Source organism: Periophthalmus magnuspinnatus, chromosome 2, assembly GCF_009829125.3.
Source record: "Periophthalmus magnuspinnatus isolate fPerMag1 chromosome 2, fPerMag1.2.pri, whole genome shotgun sequence".
In the NCBI taxonomy this organism is placed as follows: domain Eukaryota; kingdom Metazoa; phylum Chordata; class Actinopteri; order Gobiiformes; family Gobiidae; genus Periophthalmus; species Periophthalmus magnuspinnatus.
The window spans coordinates 8,393,954-8,416,904 of NC_047127.1; the positions used below are offsets into that span (position 1 = coordinate 8,393,954).

The 22,951-nt window shown below is 37.9% G+C and overlaps 1 protein-coding gene across 2 annotated transcripts in view; it reads right to left on the reverse strand.

Annotated features, from left to right (window-relative positions):
* Positions 1-22,951, reverse strand: part of tns1a (tensin 1a) — a 152,325-nt gene that overhangs the window by 52,399 nt on the left and 76,975 nt on the right. For both annotated transcript variants that reach the window (XM_055228378.1, XM_055228383.1), the window contains 6 exons: positions 19,971-20,083; positions 19,817-19,877; positions 17,279-17,354; positions 17,068-17,197; positions 16,792-16,857; positions 15,956-16,081 (listed from right to left, as the gene is read on the reverse strand). In XM_055228378.1, the coding sequence (XP_055084353.1) occupies positions 15,956-16,081; positions 16,792-16,857; positions 17,068-17,197; positions 17,279-17,354; positions 19,817-19,877; positions 19,971-20,083 (572 nt within the window). The remainder of the gene's footprint in view (positions 1-15,955; positions 16,082-16,791; positions 16,858-17,067; positions 17,198-17,278; positions 17,355-19,816; positions 19,878-19,970; positions 20,084-22,951) is intronic.

Consider the following 22,951-nt stretch of genomic DNA (forward strand, 5'->3'; position numbering starts at 1 on the left):
AATAAGTTAATAGTTACACGAAGCGATGAAGGGCAAAATGTATTTTATTGAAATAATAAATACACCAGTGCACTAAAGTAAGGGTCTGGATAGAAATGTTTTAAACTGATTTGTAGTTGTAACATTCTGTTTGTATATCGCGCTATGTTTTCATATTGCAAAATATTTTCCCCCTAGGCCAAGCAAATCCCAATACAATCCACAGAGCAATGGATTAGCTTGGGCCGTATATGCAAACTGAGCGCGCTCCATCCGAATAGAATAAATAGCTTTCTTCTGGTGTCAATAAATAACTGCAGCAGGCCTCAAATTAGCTTGGTTGAGTCACAGAGGCTTTGCTAACACAAATAACCCAGCACTTTCCATCTGTGCGTATTCCCAAAGCTTTAAACATGACATAAAGTGAAGAGCATGTCCAGCCAGATGGACCATGAAAAGGATTAAACTAATGATATGTGTACAAAACTCATTCATCAGTTTGTCTTAAGCTTAGCAGTCTTTTTATGACGGTATTTCTCCAAGCATCACTCCAACTGCAATGCATTTTCAAATTACAAAAGGCTGTTAGGCACCAAAAATTAGCCAGGAGGTATACGTAATGCAATGAGTCAGTCAATGAATAGTATTAACAGTAACTATAATGATGAATGGAGGAATTGACTGGAGTCTATGTTCGCCTAACCTAAATCCAATATAAATTTCTTGGACATTACGTTTTAGTCGTTCTGGTGTGGCCAGGATGGTCCTCAGTCTTTCCAGAAGCTCAATGATGCTCTGGTCCAGATCTGGGAGTCTCTGGTCGTAGGCTAGGAGCATCAAAGTTGGAGTAGAAAATAATGTACTCAAAAGTAAAATTACTTTAAACTTTAAAGTGATATTACTCAAGTAAATGTTCAAACTAGCGGCCCAAGAAATTACTCAAGTAAGAGAAAAAAAGTACTAGGAGAAACTACTACTCACGAGTAATTGTAAAAGTAATTGTTTGGACGTAACATCTGATTTATAATTCAAAGTTAATGTAATTGGACAAATAAAATGTTAAGTGATGCTCAAAAGATAGTATTTTCAAAGGATAGACACAAAAATGAGAAGAAAATACATCAATGCAAGAATCACAAATGTTCAATCATTTCATACTGTCAACATAAAGCTTTTGTCACTTGTAGACTTACTCACAGTTGGAAGAGGAAACCAAATTTTACTTAAGTAAGAGTACTATTCTTAAAATATTACTCAAGTAGCTGAAAAAGCATGGTCTCTGAAACTACTCTGAAAAGCAAACCAAGCTCTTGCTCTGTGATATGTGTATTACTCTGAATTGAATCTGGGACGATTCTCGATTAAAGTGATCGGGAAAAGGCATAACACCATGGTGAAGCATCACAACAGCAGAAGTAGCCGAAAACATTTCTTGTTGAATCCAGTTGAGAGAAAAGAACAGACAGCTTTTCCTCTACAAATGCACTTCCCTCTGCACATTTTTTCACAAACAAAATGGTCAGTATTTTTGCTAAAATAGGCAGAAGTACATCTGTTTAAGTTGCTGTACTGCCAGTAACAAATCAACAGTTTAGCTTGCGATCACTTCTTCACTTTGATTAAACTCTCTCTTCAAATTTAACTCTCAATTGTGACCAAAGTTCTTGTGTGAACCATCTTACCCTCACCACATAAACCTGTTATTTTCATAGTCAGGACAGGTGTAGCCCTCTCATGAACGTGCCTTCTCCATCACTCATCCCCCACACCTGCCTTCCGTCCGTGTATTCTCTTAAGTGTTGTTCTTAGTGTCTCATTGCCACGCTGCAGCCTCGGAGGCCATTAAAAAGCCATCGGAACACCTGTGGCCAATGGTTTATTATAAATAGAAGCAGCCTGATGATAACGGGTAGTGGAGCAGCTGGCAAGAGGATTTACAAACTGTGATGGTACATGTAATATCAACAAACATGGGTGGTGGACTTGGATCATTTGTAAGGCATTCTACACTGTATACACGAGCATTTCAGTCATTGCTATGAGGCTTCAGCTGATATGAAATCTACCTGAACTAATATTATGTATAGGTGGTCAGGGTGAATGATTTGGGAAAAATATCCAGTTGTGATTTTTAGGCACAAACATTGCAATTAGATTGGCGATCTAAGTTCACACTTCACATTGTCAGCACATCAGGGAGAATTGACAAAAACTGACCAACTAAACAAGAATCCCATTTCAGGACATGTTTGTATAGATCTAAACAGGACATGTTTGTATAGATCTAAACAGGACATGTTTGTACAGATCTAAACAGTTAGCAGTTTTTATACAGAACAAGATGGGATATTTTGTTGTTTGTGGTGGAAATTATTGTACTTCAAAAATTGCAGCCTTTATAATTTGCTAATAGCCTCAAAATGCATTAGATTGTGATTAATCTTATAGCCCTAATAGATGGAACAGTTTTCACACTGGACTCTGAATGAGGTGTTCCTCAAAGTTCTATCCTGGGACTATTTGAGTTGCAATCACAACGCATTGCTGTACGATACCCTTCCTTACCGTTTTATTCTTTCAAGCAGATACATGACCAGCAAGTGTTAATCCAAAATTTCCTTGTTTGTCAGTAGCTGTGGAAAGTCAAAGACTGCCCTGATACATTTAAGAGACACAATGACCTTATAAAAGAGACCAGGCCCATCTTTTTATAAGCAGTGCACATTAGAAATAGTAACAGGGCCAGTGTGAACAGGCAGGGTTAAAGGCAAACATATGGAGATCTGGTTCCACTCACAAAAAGCATCTGCACGCTCACATTTACTACGCGCACATGGAAGAGCTTAGGAGGGATGCAACATAGTGTGAGCAGTGGACAAACAAGGAAGTAAGCTCTTAAATGAAAATAAATCACAAAACAACAGCACACAGCACATGTAGGAATGCAAAGGGGATATTGTGAACATTTTGTGCATTTTGTTATTACACTCTTTGTAGTAGTTTCATTAAAGAGGGGGTGGGGTATTAGACTTATATTGGGTATTAACTGCTAACACATTATATCTTTAGATCACCATGTTACCTTTTATTGTTTTGAAAATGCTATATTAGCTCAAAACAACATATTCAGATTTAATATCACGTTTAATAAGTTTAATTTTTGTTTTTGATTCTCTGAGCCCTGCCTGCCCTTGCTCTCAAGCTAAATTATTCCTGCTAATGAAACTACTGCACATCGCATCAGGTTTGGGAAGTTGTAGTACCGGTATATTGTTTTATATCATGGTTTTCTATATTAATGGAAAATGCTCTTCTGTTGTGCAGAAGCATGGGTGATGTAGGCTTGTAGGTTGAGCATTGCACAGAATCTTGCAGCTAACCGTAAGAAGGATTCGAGTATGTCCTGGGAGACTAGATTACTCAAACATGCATCTAAAACCTCGTCAGGCATGTTTTTGATGTTATAATATGATAGAAAGCTCTAAAAAGTCAATTTTGCACAATATCCCCTCTTTAAATAATTCCCCCTTCTTTTGCATTGGGATTTTGAATGAAATATTTTATTTTCACCATAGTTTTAAATGGTGGGTTGAGATCTGAAACTTGGTCATGGCAAGTTTGAATGTAAGGCTGTCTCCCTTTAATGACATGGATAGAAAATACATTGGTTACAAAGTAGACAGTAGCACAGTGGTATAATGGTTAAGATTTCAACTCACACTAAGGTTCATGGCTTTTAACTCCTTTACTCTTTAGCTATCAGAAAACTGGGAGGAAGTTTTAACGATTCAGTGACTAGATAGACTATTTTTTGTACATTGGAGTTGTCCTAATCATATATGCTATACTAGGGTTGTCATAATACTAACATTTCAAACACTTTCTTTAGACAATGGAATGTGATTTTTAACATTAAATCATAATACTTTCCATGTGGTGTTATATCTATGTCTGTCAGTTGTCCAGGTAGGTTCCATATTACTACTGATACAGGTCAAATCACTCTAATGCTATTCAAAAAAGATTGATTTCCGTCCTGTGAATGTGACACCTGCTCAAATGTTTATCTAGTTTCGATACTAGTTTTAGTATCGATTAGTATCTGATTTTCAACACTTTTGACGACCCCGAACACTGATGAATATTCTGTAATTCTGTAGAGCCAAATAAATACATATCACACCCCTGGCCCCTTGTCATGCGGTGGTTAACCTTACATGTCCATTTTTACTGGTGACATGCTTGGGCAGGAATCTGTGGGTACATAGGCCTGGCCCAAAGCAGGAGATGTCAGCAGGTCTTTGGGCGTCTCGCAGTGGGATCACGCTGTTCATATGGGCTCGACGACGGGCTGTCTGCGTGCCACAGCTGGGAGTCTGGCCCTGACTGACAGCTTTCTGACCGCTCTTAACAACCTGTCCACAGCACTGTGCAGAGGGGATAAAGTAGTCAAGGCATTCACTGAAGAATGCAATCGTTTGGGGAGTAATGTCAGATAGCAGCGTTTTAATTTGGCGAAATATTTCTAAGCTGGTTGAGGTTTTGCTCCGGGAGATTTGAACACACAATATGTGAAATGTGATAAAAAAATATAAGCTATAGACGTTTTGAATAACAATTTAAGTAAAAATTACCCACTTTCTACTCAAGCTGTGGCAGGAAGGAACTTTAATTTGAACGCTCAACAGGATAGGGTTGTCATGATACTTCAAACTCAATTTCGATTCAAAGGAATGTACGATGATAATCACACAATACTTTCTTTAGACAATAGAAAATGATTGTCAAAATCACAGTACTTTCTTTTATATTACCATGTGGTCCTATATTCCTCAGTCATCAGGGTATGTTGTCCATGTGTATATAGTAGTCTATGTGGTCTTACACTTTTACTGATACAGCTCAATGTCATTTTTAAAAGGAAAAGATTCCTTTCTGCTCTGGAAATGTGACTTTTTGTATAGATACTTGCTCAAATGAGTATCTAGTTTCAATGCTAGTTTTAGTATTGATTAGTGTCAGCTTTTCGATACTTTTGACAACCAATATAAAATAATCAAAAAATTGTTCAGTTTGCACCGTCCTACAGATGAAAAGTTCAAATTTTCGGGGCACACTGACAAGTTAACCATAGACATCATCTACAAATCCTAGACCATACTTCTGGATTAGCAATCAAAATGGTACAATGCGATGCAGACAGCACACAAATTGTTGTATTCACAATATACTCAAAAGTTGCCTATGGAACCTTACACATTTTAAGACCCCGTGGTAATATAAAAGAAAGTACAGATTTCAGATGACTCCAGATTCAAATTTCCAACAGGAGTCTCATCTCCTCCCTCTCCTCCCATCTCCATACAGAGCAAATGAAATCCATCTCCGAATGCGTGTTGGATGGGATGACAGTTGCTGAAAAAAAGGTGTCATGGTGGAGTATCAGTGAGTGGCAGTAGGAAAACTGTCCAGGTTTTATATTTGCCATGTCTGTCCCTGCCTGTCCAGCTGTCTACATGGGGCTAACGTGACCGGGATTGGATCAGTGTCTGAAGGAGAGAGAGGGAGAAAGAGAGATGGCTTTCAGGATGATGTCACGGTGTCATCCAACCGCCTGTCTGTCAGCTATCGGCTCGTCATAAAAATCTTGCCTAGCTACTGTCTGCGCGTAGCATAGACTAAACACGAGCAGATTCAGGTTAGCTGTGAGTGACTGAGCGAGTGAGGTCCTGTCACAACAAGCTCCACTTTTGGGATTTGGGATTGTGCAGCTAGGATAACTGCATTCAACAGTAGCAGTGTTGGCGGGCTCAATCAGCTGCTTTCTTTCAGGGCTGCAGTCGAAGAAATCATCAGCTAACTCACACCATGCCTCCTTTCAGCAGACGCTCCGTATTAATTCTCATAATCATAATAAAACAATCGGTCTGCCAATTAGTGTGCCCCATACTCAATACCAATTCCCAGTGATTTTCAACATTAAATCACAGTGCTTTCTTTTATATTACCATGTGGTCTTATATCTGTGTACTCCCTCAGTCGTCCAGGTAGGTTCTATAGTGGTCCATGGGTGTATACTAGTCTATGTGTCTTATACTTGTTCTGATACAGCTCAAGATCATTTTAAAGCTATTCAGGAAAGGTTATTTTCCATCCTGTGACTTTTTTAGTATCGATACCTGCTCAAATGAGTATATAGTTTTGATACTAGTTTTAATATCATAGTGTTTGACAGATTTTTAACAACCCCACAACTGATACAGTCTTTGCCACAAGTCTCTTAAACCAGGCTAAACTGCAATTATTTTATTTCATTATTTTCAAAAGTTTCCAACCAGACAACATGACCAGGAGAACGTCACGGAATTTGAAAGAATGTCTTAATGCCAGTGTCTACTTCCATTCCCACCACAGCATGTCCCTGCCAGGCTGCCATAGTTGTATAAATGTCAATAAGCCTCACTCCAATACCCGCTGTCACCATCCTGAACAATGTTAACCCAAAACTGCCAACTAAGACCTTTTGAAATGTCTCTTTTGTGGATATAGATTTTTCATATCTGATATTGATTTTTCATATTGTGTACGTATGATTGAACTGGTTGTCAAAGTATGTTATAGTCAGCACTTCTTAAATTCATTGCAATGTTGTTTGCCTTCTTATTTGCAAGGTGAACTGAGTATTCAAGACATAAGACTTAAAAATGGGGTATTAAACTTCCATCTGGTATTAACAGCTAACGCATAAAATATTACCTTACCTTTTCTTGTTTGAAAATGCTGTATTTGTTGAATTAACATGTTCGACTTGACACGTTTGACTTTCATTTTTGACATTCTGAGTCTTTCCTCCCTTTACTCTCCATACAAAGTCACACTGCCTTCAAAGTGCATCCCTCTAATGAAACTACTGCACATCACATCAGGTTTGTCAAGTTGTTGCGTAGTTTTGTATCATGCTTTTGTATATTTATGGAGAAGTATTGTGTAGGAGCATGGATGACTTAGGCTTATGAGCAGAGCATTGGACAGATTCTTATGGCTAACTGTAAGGAGAGTTCAAATAGAGCGCGGGAGAGATTGCTAAATTACTGAAACATACCTGGATGTTTTTGAAGATACCCCCTCTTATACCCCCACTTTAAGACAAATCTAGGAAAATTTGTTTATAATAATTACATCATTTTTTGTTGTTTTTGAGTCATTGCCTATCAACTTGGTGGTAGCTGGTTCAAACCTGCGTAAGCAAAGGCCAGGGCTGCAACTAATGATTATTTTTGTAGTTGACTAGTCAATTTTTTGATTACTTAACTGGTCAAACAATTATTTCTATGGTAAATTAAGACATTTTAAATACATTATCAGCCAAATACAGGTTGAATGTGGTGATTGAATGCTTCTAAATAGAGAAAAAAATCATATAAAGTGCCTTTTTAAAGAAAATCTGAAATTGCTGCTAAGAGAATGTGAAGCTATAGATAAAGATAAAGTGCAGATGAGGTTCCTGTCTGGCTAGGAGCTGTCTACTTCCTGATGCTTGTGCCTGGTTCATGTGTCTGTCACTAAGTTGGATCAAGGCTGTCATAAAAGTGCATCTGTGACCTATTTGGATGCAGAGTCGTCATCTGTGTCTCTGAGGAGATTAGCTCACAAACCACAACCCATACAAGTATAGTAGGTAGGCGTCTATGGACTACTCTCTCCTCGCCACAGGTCATCTGAAACTAGATATTAACACCTTTGATATGTAATATTGTATCCATCTAATAAATCAGATGTGAAATGATATCCACTTCTCACATTACAGCTACTGTCCTGAGACTGAACAAACCAAAGTGCAATCATTTCTTGTATGTTTCTTTTGCATAAAATATATATATTGTGTGTATATATATGTGTATATATCGCCCATAATTACACATTGATAATCATACATACTTTCCACAAATGTAGCATGACACTGCTGTTAAGTCAACCCAGTAACATTCAACATTCATCTTGCTAGAACAAGAACAAAAAACAAAACAAAAAAGCATACTTACAATGCTAACAGGAAAAACTAATATTATCATCATCAACAGTTCTGAAAAAATTAAGTCATATCATTCAGACATCTATGCCAATGTTATGAATGTTTAGATTTGTATAGGAACATACAACTTTGGCCATTAAACTACATTTCTGACAATTAAAGGTCTTGTATACACATTATAATGCTGTTACCTCATCAAAAACATACCTGGAGTTGTAGAGATCGGCAATTCCAGGCTGAAATTATCCAAAATGTTTCGCGTGAAAGTGTAGGGAAAACGCAGTGGGGCACATGTATTACCACATCACATCACAGGTAGAGTTTTTTTGTTTGAGAGAAGAACTTAACCTAAATATGCAGGATTTGTGTGTTAAACATGTGTGAATGAAACACAACTCCAGTTATGTTTTTGATGAGCAAACAACATTATAACATAAATCAGAAAATAGTGTAATATGGGTCCTTTTAAAACACTGCAACAACTTTAACAATGACTTACCTAACCTATCTATGCCTTTACTTTAATAAGGATAGTAAAAATGTATGCCAAAGCCACTACTATGAGTAGATTAAACCATAAGACTTCTCCACAGGATCTGAGGCCTTGAATTTGAACCTGCTGCGAGCGCTCACTGCACTGTCAGCAAGATGCCCCGTCACAAGCGTAACAAGCTCAACGGGAGACACTCAAGTACCTTTGTGCACGGAATTCTATCAAAAAAGGTGAATTTCTTTAAGGGTGGCCATATTTGTTCAGCTTTTCATTCAGGCAACATGATGAAGACGAAAAATATCCGCCTGAATATGTTAATAATTATGACTTTGTAGCAACGCATTTGTGCTAATTCCAAAATGCACAAATCCAAGCCTTTTTGTGATGTTACCAACCAAAGTCGTTAATAGTTTTGGTGAACCGAAATTGCAGGGTACTCATAAAATGTTCCGCACACAAATTGCTCAATGCGGTTAGATGCCAAGACACAGTGGATGCAACAACGTTAGCATGGTAACCAAATAAACAAACACAATCAAGTATGAGAAAGTGGTAAGAATTGACTGACTACTGCGACCGTGTGCAACAGGATTTGACACAACAGCTTTTCAAATTTGACTATATAAAATGAATAAAAAGTTGAACTGTTTTACTTACCAACAAATTAGCGATGGAGTCTCAAAAAATGTCATTCTGCAGTGCGGTTAAATAGAATCAAATTTTAAGCTAGCTTCAGAGGCAAACTTTGCTAGTGCGTCCTGTCCCAACTATGGCTGTTCTTCTAGCTCTCACTGCGTCTGTCACTACCCAGCTATTCCAGACATGCTCCAGAGCCCTGCCAAATATGGGGAGGGGGGCCAGGCATAAGAGAGGTCACCAAGCTAACCCCACTACAGTACAATAAATTAGGAGGGTGAGAAAAGTTAGTTTTGTCTAAAAAAAATATACAAAACCAGTCAGCCCTATGTAGCTCTAGCTTAAGATGCTATGTTGAGCGTGTTGGACCAAAGCAAGGCTAACAGCTAATTGCCTTTAAATGTGCTTTTATGGTGTTATAGTTATTACAATTGATTATTAAATATAACTTTCCAAGCAAGTGAAAAAATATGGCAAAATTATGAGTTTGTTGGTAAATAAAAGTGTAATGCAGTGTATAAAAATATGGAAACATTATAATTAGTGTGTTTCCATTTCCTGGTGCACAAAATCTTTTATTGATTTTGGTGAAAGTTGAGTTTTGCAATTTTTACACAAATATTTTTTGAAAAACAATAGTAGCAGAATCTATAATAGACTTAAATGATTTGATAATGCTAGCAATACAAACTAATATGGAGTATATAGCTTAAATGCCAATGCTAAGTCTCAAGGGATTAAGTACTAGCTGTCAATTAGCAGGTAGAGAACATTAGCTATGGTCTTAATCTTTAACTGGTCAATATAATAAGACTTATGCTACAGGTTACATAACATATAGACATAAAAATTACCAAGCAAGTGAACCAATAGTTACACACCAGCTGACCTACACACTCTACGTACTCACATCTATCACTATTTAAACAAAGATGCTAAACAAATTCACCTCACTAAAGCAGTCAAAGATTTTAGCCACTATGCTAACGGTAAACATCGCCACAGCTGTCTTTCACATATCTTTTTAATGACAACTCTTGTACAGGGATCTATGATAACACACACACAGCCTTTCTAGTTACAGTCCCTATAGTTGTAGTATCTCTCTCCTTGTTGGCTGAAGCACTAGCCCTGTGACTGCTCTGACCTGGAGGGGGGGGTCATCAGCTGCCTGAGCGGGGGGCTATTAGTGGAGCAAAGGCAGGCCGACAGACACAAGGTGCACATACACATTCCACTGCCACATATTTAACTGTAAAGAAACTTAACTGTAGAAAAGATTTGGTATTTTTTGGGTATTTATATGCAAAAAGGCAGATTAAACTCCTGATTCATGAGTTTAATTCACAAATCTTTATATACATACATTGTTTCCTAGTACTTTTTCTGCATACATTGTGATAGCATGTACTCTGGTGCAGGTGTATTCTTGTGGGTCAGATACATAGATATGCGTAATAACTTTGAGAGCTTTTGCCACGCCCCCTTGTTACCCAACTAATCGATCTTTACGTCTTAGGTCGGTCTTTAGTCCCTAGTAGAGCCCTAGTAATTTTAATCATTTTTACGGCTATTGTTTTACTTGTTTAACTAAAACACACCTGTTTATTTCTATGTTCCTTGTTTGGGTCTCTATTGAGTCAGCTGTATTTGGTCAACTGATCGGCGATACCAGTGATTTTTGTTTCAACTGCATACCAAGTAATATTAGTTAAGTGCCATGATAAATGAAAGTATGCTTTGCAGTGTTTTCTTGTAAAGCAATTGTCATGTTGATTTGTTTTAACTGAGCGTGAAGTAGCAGAATGAAAAGCAGTTCCATGTAGGGTTGTAAAAAGTCTTAAAAATCAGATACGTAATGATATTAAATGTAGTATCGAAACTAGATACTCAAGTATTGATGCTAAAAAAAGTCATATTCACAGGACAGAATAGCTTTAGAATGATCTTGAGCTGTATCAGAACAAGTATAAGACACACAGACTACTATACGCCCATGGACCACTATGGAACTTATCTGGATGACTGAGGGATTACACAGATATAAAACCACATGGTTATATAAGAGAAAGTACTACCATTTAATGTTGAAAATCACATTCTACTGTCTAAAGAGTGTTTTTTTATTATCATCATAGTATCGGAATCGGTATTGAGTCTATTCCTTAGTATCGAAAGCAAGTTAGAAATTTTAGTATTGTGTCAACTGTACTATAGATACTAACATGTCCACTAAAAGATCCAAATACATTACTAATTTTTGAGCAAATAAATATTAAAATTAGATTTAAAAAAACCCCATTTATTTTACTTGGGGATAGACATGATTTGATAGAATAGAAATTTTAGTGGACAGAACAAATTTCCAGGGACAGTGAAGTAAGCCCACCCATAAGTATTTGATTTTAAATAATATCAATATGTAAATATGTAATACTTTTTGCCTACTTTCTGTATTCTATATTTTGCTTTCCATTTTAATCAAATTTCATAGATTTTTTTTTGCTTATGTTTAATCTTTATGCCAAAGGAACAATACAATGTTAGGCACTACATACTTACTAACTTAATACTTCTAAACTTGTGTATTCATCTAAGCCCCCTCATCTTTCATTGCACCCTTTTAGCCCCATTTCCAAGGTCACCAGACTTGGTTAAAAATGGCGTCGCTCTGGAGTTAAGCGTTTGGGCGCGGCACGCAAAGGATAAAACACTCGCTTTAGCGCCTGGTCAAATAAACAAGTCCGGATTGCGCTAGTGACAGCCGCTGAGTGATTAGCATTGAGGAATAAAAATAGCGTGGCACAGTCAGGAGGATTATGGGAGATATTTGCGATGTCCGGTTGTGTGAGGTCACCTGGGTAAATGTGCACACAGCATCAGCAGTAGCTACACTTGCTTTCGGTCCCATCATTGGTCCCCAGTGGTTTGAGCGATTATGTTTTCGTCATTGGACTTTGATAGTTTGTATAACAGTCAGCGCTAAGCTAAAGCCGTTAAGCTAAAAGATGGTTGGTGGAAGGGTCAAACCCGCAGCAATGATAAACACACACACTATGAGATGGAAAATGTAAGTGGTAAGGGGACATCATTGGGACTTACTTTTCAATATTTATCCATCGAATTTTCACAAGTACTACTTAAACTAACTAAAACGAATTCAACAAAAGACATATATCAATATTTTTAAAGGGCCCATATTGTACTGTTTTCTGATGTTATAATGTCGTTTCCTCATCACAAACACACCTGGAGTTGTGTTTTGTTTCATTCACATGTTTAACACACAAATTTGCAAATTAAGCAGAGTTCTTCTCTTAAACAGAAAACACTCAGTTCCACCTTGTGACATCATGTGGTTCCACTGTGTTTATAAACTCCACACATTTTCACTAGAATCATTTGGATCATTTCAGCCCTGGTCTTACTCATCTCTTCTGAACTAAAGTTAAAAAGTAGCTGATAACTTGAAAACTCCCACTTCATGACATCACAAGGTGGAACAGAGCGTGTTGAGCTTTGGAGATGTAGACAGACTAATAATAAAGGGTTAATCAAACGTGTGTGAATGAAACAAAACACAACTCCAGGTAGATTTTTGAGGAGGTAACAACATTCTAACATGGCTTAAATCTTACAAGAGTCAATTTTGTGTAATATAGGATGTTTAATTTTATATTGTAGCTTGTAGTGCATGGTGGTATGAACATAAAAAATCGATTTGTGATCTGATTCCTATGTCGATTTGTGATTTGGATGAAATGGCCATACCTTAATTTAGTGGTTCTGTGTTGTGTCTCTACGCATTCGCCCTATTGGTTAGCCTCTGTAAGGCTCAAAGTGAATAACAGGTGGATTTAACCAATCAGAGTGAAGTGTGAACTCCCAGAAGAAGCAGGTAGTACATGAATCATGATAAAATTGAAGTAGTGGGCTTTAAAAATTGTCATATGAAGTTTTTGATATATTACCCACCTTTAAAGTGGATGTATCAATAAACACTATGTGAAATTATGTTTATAAAAGAAAAGTTTACAATGTCTGTCACTATCAGCCAATCACAGCCTTCCAACTTTGCCTCTTAACCAATCACTTCTCGAGCCATTTATATAAATACACTCGCTCCCCGTTCGTCACCCTGATATTACAACTACGTGCCGCAATCTAATCCGCTCATTCATCACAGCGGCCACAGAACAATCGGCCTCCTCATCTCCTCCTCTTCACCACCAACGCCAGTGTTTAGAATAGATTCCCAAACAAATGAGTTTAAAGACCCTGTACCTGATTTTAAATTAAACTTGTCAAGATATATTCTCTTTATGTCATGTATTGTACAGTAAAAAATTAAATGTTGCTAAATAAGATCTAAAATAATATCTAATCTATTCATTTTACATAGTATTTTGTCAGGTAATCACTTATGGAGAAGCGACTGACAGGTAAAGATACTTTTCCATCATCAGGCACATTTTTAGGAGAGGTGAGTACTTTTACATTTATTTTTAAAAGAAATTGTACTTTTCTAGCAACATACTTTTACTCGAGTAATATCTTTATTTAAGTAACAGTACCCTTACTTAAGTAAAAGTTTTGGTTCCTCTTCCCACTGTGAGTAAGTGCTTTATGGTGCCCGTATGATTTGAACATTTGTGTTTCTTGCACTGCTCCTTCAGATAGGATTTTGATGTTTTTTTGTCTGTCCTTTGAAAACGTGTATTATGTAATGTTTTGTTATTCAAATGACTTGTAGTAGTAGTTTTCTCAAACACTCTTTTACTCATTAGTTGGATCACTATGTTGTCCTACTACTTGAGTAATATTATTTTGAAGTATTCTTACTCTTGAGTACAATATACTTTCCTCGCCTTTGATTGTTACTAAGAATCATGGGAACCCAACTGCCTGACACAATACCAGACACTTGATTCTCTGTCATGGTGCGTTTTTAAGCGTGGTAAAAAAAACAAAAAGTAGCAGAGATCGGAGAAGTATAAGGAAACAACCACATGGCACTATCCCAGACAGTTGTTTCTGTGTCATGATGCAATATCACAACAGCAGAAAGGACTAAATGGGCGGGGCTAAAATGCTTGCTTGTCTTACCTTAGTTCCGCCGATATTGAAAATCTTACTGTAGTTAGCAGTTTCTATCCCTCCTCTCTCTACAGCCTACCATCCAAGTGAGTGAACGTTGTAATTACCGAAATGAATAAACTGGCGCGGGTCTTTTTCGCTGACTACGTAGAAACGCTGCCGCCCATTCAATTAGGCCCAAACCTGCAGCACTGGCGATTCCCACTGACCTGAATGCAACACTGCAATTACCACAAACGCCTCTCAAGGGAAGTCCATAAAAATGAATTGGAGCTGTAAAAAGGCCTATATATACAGAATGTGTAAAGTGGAGGCAGCAGCAGAAGAGGCCAAGCACTGAGTCAACAGATAGTACTATCAGCGAGGGGGGGGGGGGGGGGGGGGGGGTATTAGTGGTAAGTTATATGTACTGTTTAAAGACATTGTGCTACTATCTAGCTAAAGTGAGGAATTTTCTTGTTGATTATGGAAAAAATAACACCATTACATATAATAAGCAACAGTTCTAATGAAAAGTTATTTATGTAATGGATTGTATTGCTGTAATCACAATTAAAATGTTAATTACACAAACATTTAGGACGAAAGTAATCCAAGCCCGCTCAAGTTCATGCTGCTGTTGAGAGTGTGTGTGTGTGTGTGTGTGTATGTGTGTGTATATACAGACGCACACTCACACACACATATAAACGGGGCATCATGTAATTATAAATAAATCAGTAATCTGTAAATCATTGTTATCAGTAAAAGCTTTGATTTGTACATGTTTACCTCATATCTGAGGACACATATAGGTCAAGTTTAGATAATTTGTAACCAAAATATTACATACAGTCCCTTTAATATTATTGTTTATATGACTTGGACATATGCATCTAAAGACTCCAGAAAACTAGTCTAGGGTTTTATTTCCAGTATCACACCATCATACACTGAGAGCAAGGCAGGTAATAAGTGTTTTGCTGAAAGACACAACAAAAGAAAACACTGGTGATCAAGCGGGCGCTGCTCCAAAGTTATCTTGAACTAATACAGAAGTCAGGGTGGGTGCTGTGTCCCATGGGACCCAGTGTTTCTCTATAGGCTCGAGTTACAGGCTCACAGGGGTACAGGGGGACAGAGAGGGAGGGAGGGGGAGGTAGCAGCAGGCGACTGACGCCCGCCTATTTCTGCAGACACTATTTAAAGGACTAATTGACAGACTCCAGGAGGAGGGAGGAGGCCAAGGAATTCCTACATATTCAAATTTTTTTCTTTTTTTTTAAATTAATGCAGGAAATATGGCTGCAAAATAAATCACAATCTAATGGAAATCTCATTCTGAGTTGGCACAATTATCAAATTGCAAAAGTTACAATTAGATAATAAAATGTCCTCTGCAAAGAAGAAAATATCCTTCCTTCTTTTTATAGAAAAATCTTGTGGTATCCGCTGTTTAGACCTCAGTGTTCTCAAATTCATAGGATTCTTGTATTGGTTAATCAGTTCCTATTTTAGTCTTTTTCTCAAATGTTAGAATCCTACTTTTTATCTAACTGGGATTAGATTTTTTTTCTCCCCCAAAACTGTGCAGCCCTAGTATGAATGTAAATAAATGTACATTATGAGATTCTATTCAGATTTCAGTCTTCTGCCAAATATTAATGCTTAAAGCTTTTGTTTAAAATGTCCTCTGTGAACTGAGCTGAACTTTATATGAGACAGTGAGTTGGACTTACCTGGCTCTCCCTCCACAGTGTCCTCACAGCGGGTGTTGAAGTTGTCATAGGAGTCCCAGCGGATCAGAGGATCCTGGGTGTTGTAGTCCACAGACACACTCGGGCCATTCTCCAGGTGCCCCAACCCTGCACAGTAAAAGATTAATAAGAAAACAGGAACAGGCAAGTTTTTTTCATATAGAATACAATGTTATGTTGAAGTTTGTTGGGTTTGTGACATCAAATCATTGAAAGTGTGAATTGTTTAATATTGAGCAGCAGGACAGGTAAGAATTCTACTGTTGAATATGTGTTTAAAAATTCAATTGTTTCGCTCTTGTTTATGGTTAATATCTCTAGAGTTATTGCCATTAGGCCCATCACGAACATATTTTGAAGAGTGATATATTGATGAAGAAAATCAACAATAATACTGAAACTACCGGTAATTTATGTACTGACACACTAACCCAAGAGCAGATTTACACCACAAAAACTATTCTAAATCTACAATATTGTTAAAAATGAGCTGCACTAAATACATAGCAGAATGCAACATCTTAATACTTAGTTTGTATCTATAATGAGTGATTTATTCAACTTTTTACAGTTTAAATCTCATCATATAGCCAAACAATTACCCCAAATTTCCCCGTAGTGCAAAGAAAATGCACACACGATGAATACTGACCCTCCAAAAATATTGTTCCAACTTTTATAAATCTGTGAATGACTCATAGAGTTATAAAGACATCTGCTGTCCATCTCAAATTATGTTGTGTGCAATTTGTCACTATCAGATATGGGCAATGTCAATGTCACTTAACAATATAGTATATACACAGTTATGAGTTTACCTTTAATTTTCTCTGGCGCATATGAGAACACAAACTCAACCTTCCCATACTCTGGAAATCTGTCATCTGTGAAAACATGAAAAATATAATTAAAATCAGCAAAAGTATCGATTCGACTTTACAGTACAGCATTTTCTCCTCTGATAATACTACTGGGAAAGCAGATGTGCCCTGGCCACTAGAGGGCCCCATTTCCTACTGAATGAACCCACACTGTACTTAGCAGACACATCATCAATTGAAATGCGTTTTAAAGGAGCTGTTTTGAAATAATACCTTTAAATGTCTCATCCAGCTCGCTCTTCCCAAACACCACTCCCAGGTCGTGGATGGCACACGTGTGGAACTGCACTCGGAACACCACGTCTCGAGTTGGGTTTCGGAATCTTTTGTGGTAACATTTCAACTGCAAAGGAAAAAGTATTTATGAAAAAGTACTTAAGATGTATTTGTTAGTATTGGTATATTAAGAAATTATAAGGCTTGCCAAAATGTCTCCTTTCAAAAGCAGGCCGGGCTCTATGGTTATGCAGATGCTTGTGTTGCTGTCTCCTTGTACATTACTGCAAATGAATAAATAAAAAAAATATATTATATAGTACTAAATGAGCAATGAACTGTATGTATCTGTAAAAAACTAAAATACTACTGTAGAACATATGGTGGTGCTAGGACTATAGTTGGTGGAAACATTAACCAACAATGCAAGGTTAGAAGCATTATTGGCAATTGTGGCTATTAAATTAACTCACCACCGCACAGTGTGATTGAGGTGTGAAAAGCAAAATTATCTGAGTTCTTTCTGATCACGGTCCCTCTGATTACTCAAATCAGATTTTGTGGTTTTCCTGTCGTTTAAATAATGCTAAAGATCCGGAAACCTCATTATAATCAGATTTTGGTGTGCATGTGAACATAGCCACTTGTACTCATATACTGTATAATAACACTTAAGGTTTAGAGGACACCATTAACCTATACACACCATAATTAAGTGCTAATTAGCAGTTAAATAGATATTAATTACTATTAAGTAGTAGCAGTAGGGCACTTTTTCCCACCCTTCCTTCTCTGGCTCCTCTCATCACTCATATAATCCGGGCCTCTCTCACCTCTGGAACTGTTCCCTCACCTCTTAAAACTGCTGCTGTCACTCCTATTCTCAAGAAACTTGGTTCAGGTCCCACTGACTTCAATAAGCTCTGCGCCATCTCTAACCTTCCATTCATCTAAAAAATCCTTGAAAAAAAAAATGTTTCCGCTCAACTCCACTCTTTCCTGTCCTGCAATAACCTGTATGAACATTTCCAATCTGGTTTCCGTCCACTCCATAGCACTGAAACTGCTCCTCTTTGCTGACTCTGGCTCAGTTTCTATCCTCCTCCTGGTTGACGTAAGTATGGCCTTTGACATCCCTCATTCCATCCTTCTTGACTAATTCTCTTTCTCACCGCACCCAGTTCAATCAACTCAAATCTTTCACCTTTCATCCAGTTTACATCACCACTGGTGTTCCCCAGGGTTCTGTCCTTGGTCCCCTGCTGCTCATTCTCTTCCTCCTTGACCACGATCACATTTTCTAGAAACACCATATCTACTTCCACTTATACCCAGCTCTATCTCTCCAGCAAACCAACTCCACACTTCCACCCTCTTCCCTAATCAACTGTCTGGATGAAATTAAATCCTGGTTCACCTCAAGATCAATCCGTTCTCCATTTCCATTGATGGCTCTTCCATCTCTCCCTCCCCACAGGTAAAGAGTCTGGGTGTCATCCTCGATAGCACTCTCACCTTAACCTCTCATATCAACAACATCACTTGTTCCTCCTACTTTCAGCTCCACAACATCCACCGCCTCCGTCCTTCCATTACTCCACAGTCCTCTGCCATTTATGTTCACAGTCTCCCATCTGGATTATTGCAATTCCCTTCTATTTGTTCTACCACAAAAAAACTCTCCATAAACTTCAACTGGTCCAAAACTCAGCTTCCTGCATCATCACATGCACCGCCTCCATTCACCACATCACACCCATCCTGCAACAGCTCCACTGGCTCCTCATCACACACTGCATTCAATACAAAATTCGACTCCTCACATTCAAAACCCTCAACAACTTCACACCTCTACATCTCTCTGACCTCCTCCACACTGCCACACCCGCCTGCTCCCTCTGCTCCTCCTCCTCTCTCCTGCTCGCTGTTCCTTCTTCCCACCTCATCATCATGGAGAGCAGAGCTTTCAGCTGCTCTGCTCTTCAGCTCTGGAACACCCTCCCCCCCTGAACTTCTGCAACTCCAACTCACTCCCATACTTGTCCTGGATTAACTGTATGTTTTTAACTGTATGTTTACTGTATATGTTTAAACTTTTGTATATTAATGCTTTAGTACTTGTTTATTGTTGTAAGGAGACCATGAGTGTCTAGAAAGGTGCCTACAAAATAAAATGCATTATTATTATTATTATTATTATTATTATTATTATTATTATTATTATTATTATTATTATTATTATTATTCATGCCTGTCTGATTCTGCTTGACATTATAGGCTCTGTGCAAACTGTGTCTCAAAGCCAATTCTAACTTTTATTGAAACATAAAATACTACTAACTACCAAATAAAATTTAAAATAAAGACTACCCAAGTGTTTTATGTATACTGCTTCAGTTTGAGGTGTTATTTCTATTATGTCTCAAAATTACAAACATCTACCTTTAAAAACACAGTGTCTTAGGGTGAAGTATTCATCTCATTTGTAAAGTGTTTAACATGTCGTCAGTAGCAACCACCCGCAGCTCCCTCTCAACTGACTTTTAAGTATTTATAAATTTTAGAGCTACTTGGCAAAAACTTCATAGACACAGAATTGGACAGGCAGAAGTGACTCACAAAGAGCGAGCCAGGTGCCATTGTGTACAGAGCCAAGTCTGCAGCTAATCACCTATTCAACACTTTATATTATATCAACTTTCTAAAAAGTAGGTTGTATTAAGTTATGAAAAACAAATGTCCATACTATATTCCTGACGTGTAAACTGGTTGCATGGCCTGGTAGATCTTGAGGAAGGGACGGCAGCCTGTGAAAGAAGTACAAATATAACACTGATAAACTGAGATGTAGATAAACTTTAAAGTCGTAGTTTTCATAGCCACATAGTGAATGCACTGACCTCCTTTGGATTCGAAGTTGGGGATGCCGTGCATGATGACGTGGTGTAGGAACAGGGGCTTGTTGTTGATTTTGATGTGTCCAGAGAGCAGGCCGTTGAAGTATCTCACGTATCTGCAGAAAACACATACAAAAAAATTAATTATAGCATAAAATAGTATTAGTGAGAGGAGGAGAATGAAGGCTGCTTTCATAAAACAAGGTACTGTATTTGAAATAAAATAAAAAATAAATAAATTAAATACATAAAAACTGATTGGATCTTTTAACAAACTGGATAAGCTTCTCAAGGCGCTACAGTGGACCGTTATTGAATATTCACTAATTCATTAATGGCAATGTATGTTGTAGCTATAGCTGCCCTGAGGCTGACTGACTGAAGTGTGCTGGCCAATCCGTGCCTACAGCTCACTTCCTCACATACCACAATCATACACAGACAAGGTGGATGAAGTGGACACAAGATCAGCATGCACAAATCAGAGCTAGAGTCAAACCACCAACTTTTAGGGCTCAAAATCACCACTCTGGACGACTGTTACACTGACTTGCCTACGAACACGACCATCTTCTCCGACTTGTCTTCTCAAATGCCCATTCAATACTCCATCACAACATGTACCCTTTACACCTACGCCTGAGCTAAGTGCTAAGTGATACAGCGGGGCCACCTCCCAGGGCTCCCATAAGCCACTGCGGACCACATTATACCAGGGGGCTGTGTACTGGGGCCGACCCGCGTCTGCTCCTCCACTGCTAATAACCATAATAAGGGCCGCACCACCCGCGACCTTGTAGCCGATCGGGCCCGTCTGTGATTAAATTAGGGCAAGGCAGACAGGTGGAGTTGAAGTTACACTATGTCACGGTTAAAGGACATTGTGGTTGACAGTTGGAGTGATGGAGATGACTATTAGAATGGCCATAAGAGGATGTGGTACAGGCCAGTCCATATATCCAACATATAACTGTCACGAGCCTGGCATACGTGGCTTATAAAGAAATATGAGGAATGTGATATGGTTTAACAATCATCTCATACAGTGTTATGAATTTTTATGCTCTCAGTAATCAAATCAATACCTGGCTTCGGTATTTAAAAATGCAAATTAAAATGTTGTAGAAAGGGCAAAATTGAACCCAAGAATAATTAATTTAAAAAGCTGTTTTTATGCAATTTTTTCCCAATATAGATGGCCTTAAACTAAATTTTAAGATAATTTAAGAAGAGGGTAGACTAAGTAAAAAGTATTTGGGAAAAGTAGTACTGGAGTAAGAGTAACTGAAAGAGTAACTGTGTAATTTGAAGTTACTGTAAATAAATTAAATTCACAAAATCTGGTAAGGATAGACACAGAAATGAGACAAACTACATCATATCTAAAGCAGCGGCGCAAGAAACACAAATGTACAGATCATTTCATATTTATATACATAAAGCTTTTGTCACGTGTGGACTCACTCACAGTGGGAAGAGGAACCACAACTTAAACAGAAATATGACTCAAGTAGTAGTAAAAGGATGCTGCTAGAAAAGTACTCTTAAAAGTACAATTTCTTTAAAAAACTCAACTAAATGTAACCGAGTACTACCTTCCTCCGTTTATTAGTAGAATGATAACTTATAATAGAAAGCTACGTCCTTTTGTGTTTTAATTTTGTATGTGTGTTGACGCTGAAAACAACAGCTGCTACGTTCCAAGTGGAGATTGAATCCATCTAAGTGTGGGCAATTTGACTTGTAATGATCAGAATGAGTCTGGTGAAAGTGTTTGAAACCACAAAGTGCACTTTTACCACTTTTTAACCAACTGATGATGTCACCAGGTGGAACCAAGGTTTTTGTGGTTTGGAGAGGGAGATGGAGTGATTATGCAGGATTTCTCAAAGAAATCACATACCCAGGTTTTTTTTTTTTAATTCAAAACAGCATATACATATAACATTTTTAGACTCTAGACAGGACCTTCATTTTTTATTAATAAAATATAATAGGACCTAGGATTTCTGACACCCATAGATAATTATGGTATAATACTGATCTTAAACGAGTGAGGTGCCCAATGGGAGCTGACACTGCCATAAACGTCATCTCAACAAAGTGCTGCTTGCTGTCGGCCCCTCCTCTGGATAGCTGCAGATCACACTAACGAGTTGCTGATTTTTTTTTTTCTTTTGTACCAAAATGATTACACAACGCTGATGAATCCTGTGGGTATCATCAAATGCAAAAATAAAATCAGAAAAGGAAGCCAGTACAGAGCAGTGGGCAATTGGAGCAATGACATCTTGAATTCTAAAGATTTGCCAAACATGAATGAATCACTCCAAAAACAACAGAGGGTAAATGAGTAGGGAAACAACTATAACATGGTCATTAATTGACTTTAGAGCAGAAACAATGAATGCAGATGTTTGGCCTGTAATTGCCCCTAATGCACTAGTTATAGTTTATTTACCCCATGTTTCTCTAACCTCCCTGTCCTTTCTAATCCTTGGGTCTCTCCAGGTAACACAGTGCGATGTTTGGACTGCTTAACAGCCCCATAACGCACAAAAGGGGCTCGCATAGTAAATACACTGTGGCAGATTTATGAGTGCGGACCCCTTCAGTGATCCGCATTCCAAATATAACATTGTTTAAATACTTCCACAGCCTGTTCTTCATGACTTTGACCAGCGCTGGTTTGGAATGCACTCCTGACATTAGCCGGAGCACTGTTGTAGCGGGGGGAAAAAGTTGCATAATGTTGGTCCAAGAATGCTATGCTATTCCCCGGAGAGCTCAGCTGGGACGCTTTCTCACACAATTAGGGTGATTTAAAATCAATTAGAGAGAAACCAAAAAGAATGCTCACAAAATGTTCCATAATAGATGTTTGGGGTTTCTACTAGCGTAAAAAAGGGTCCATTATAGAAAGTGTGTAAATAAACAACAAATATGCGAACAAGCAGCTGAGGCTGAAAGGAAAGAGAACATGT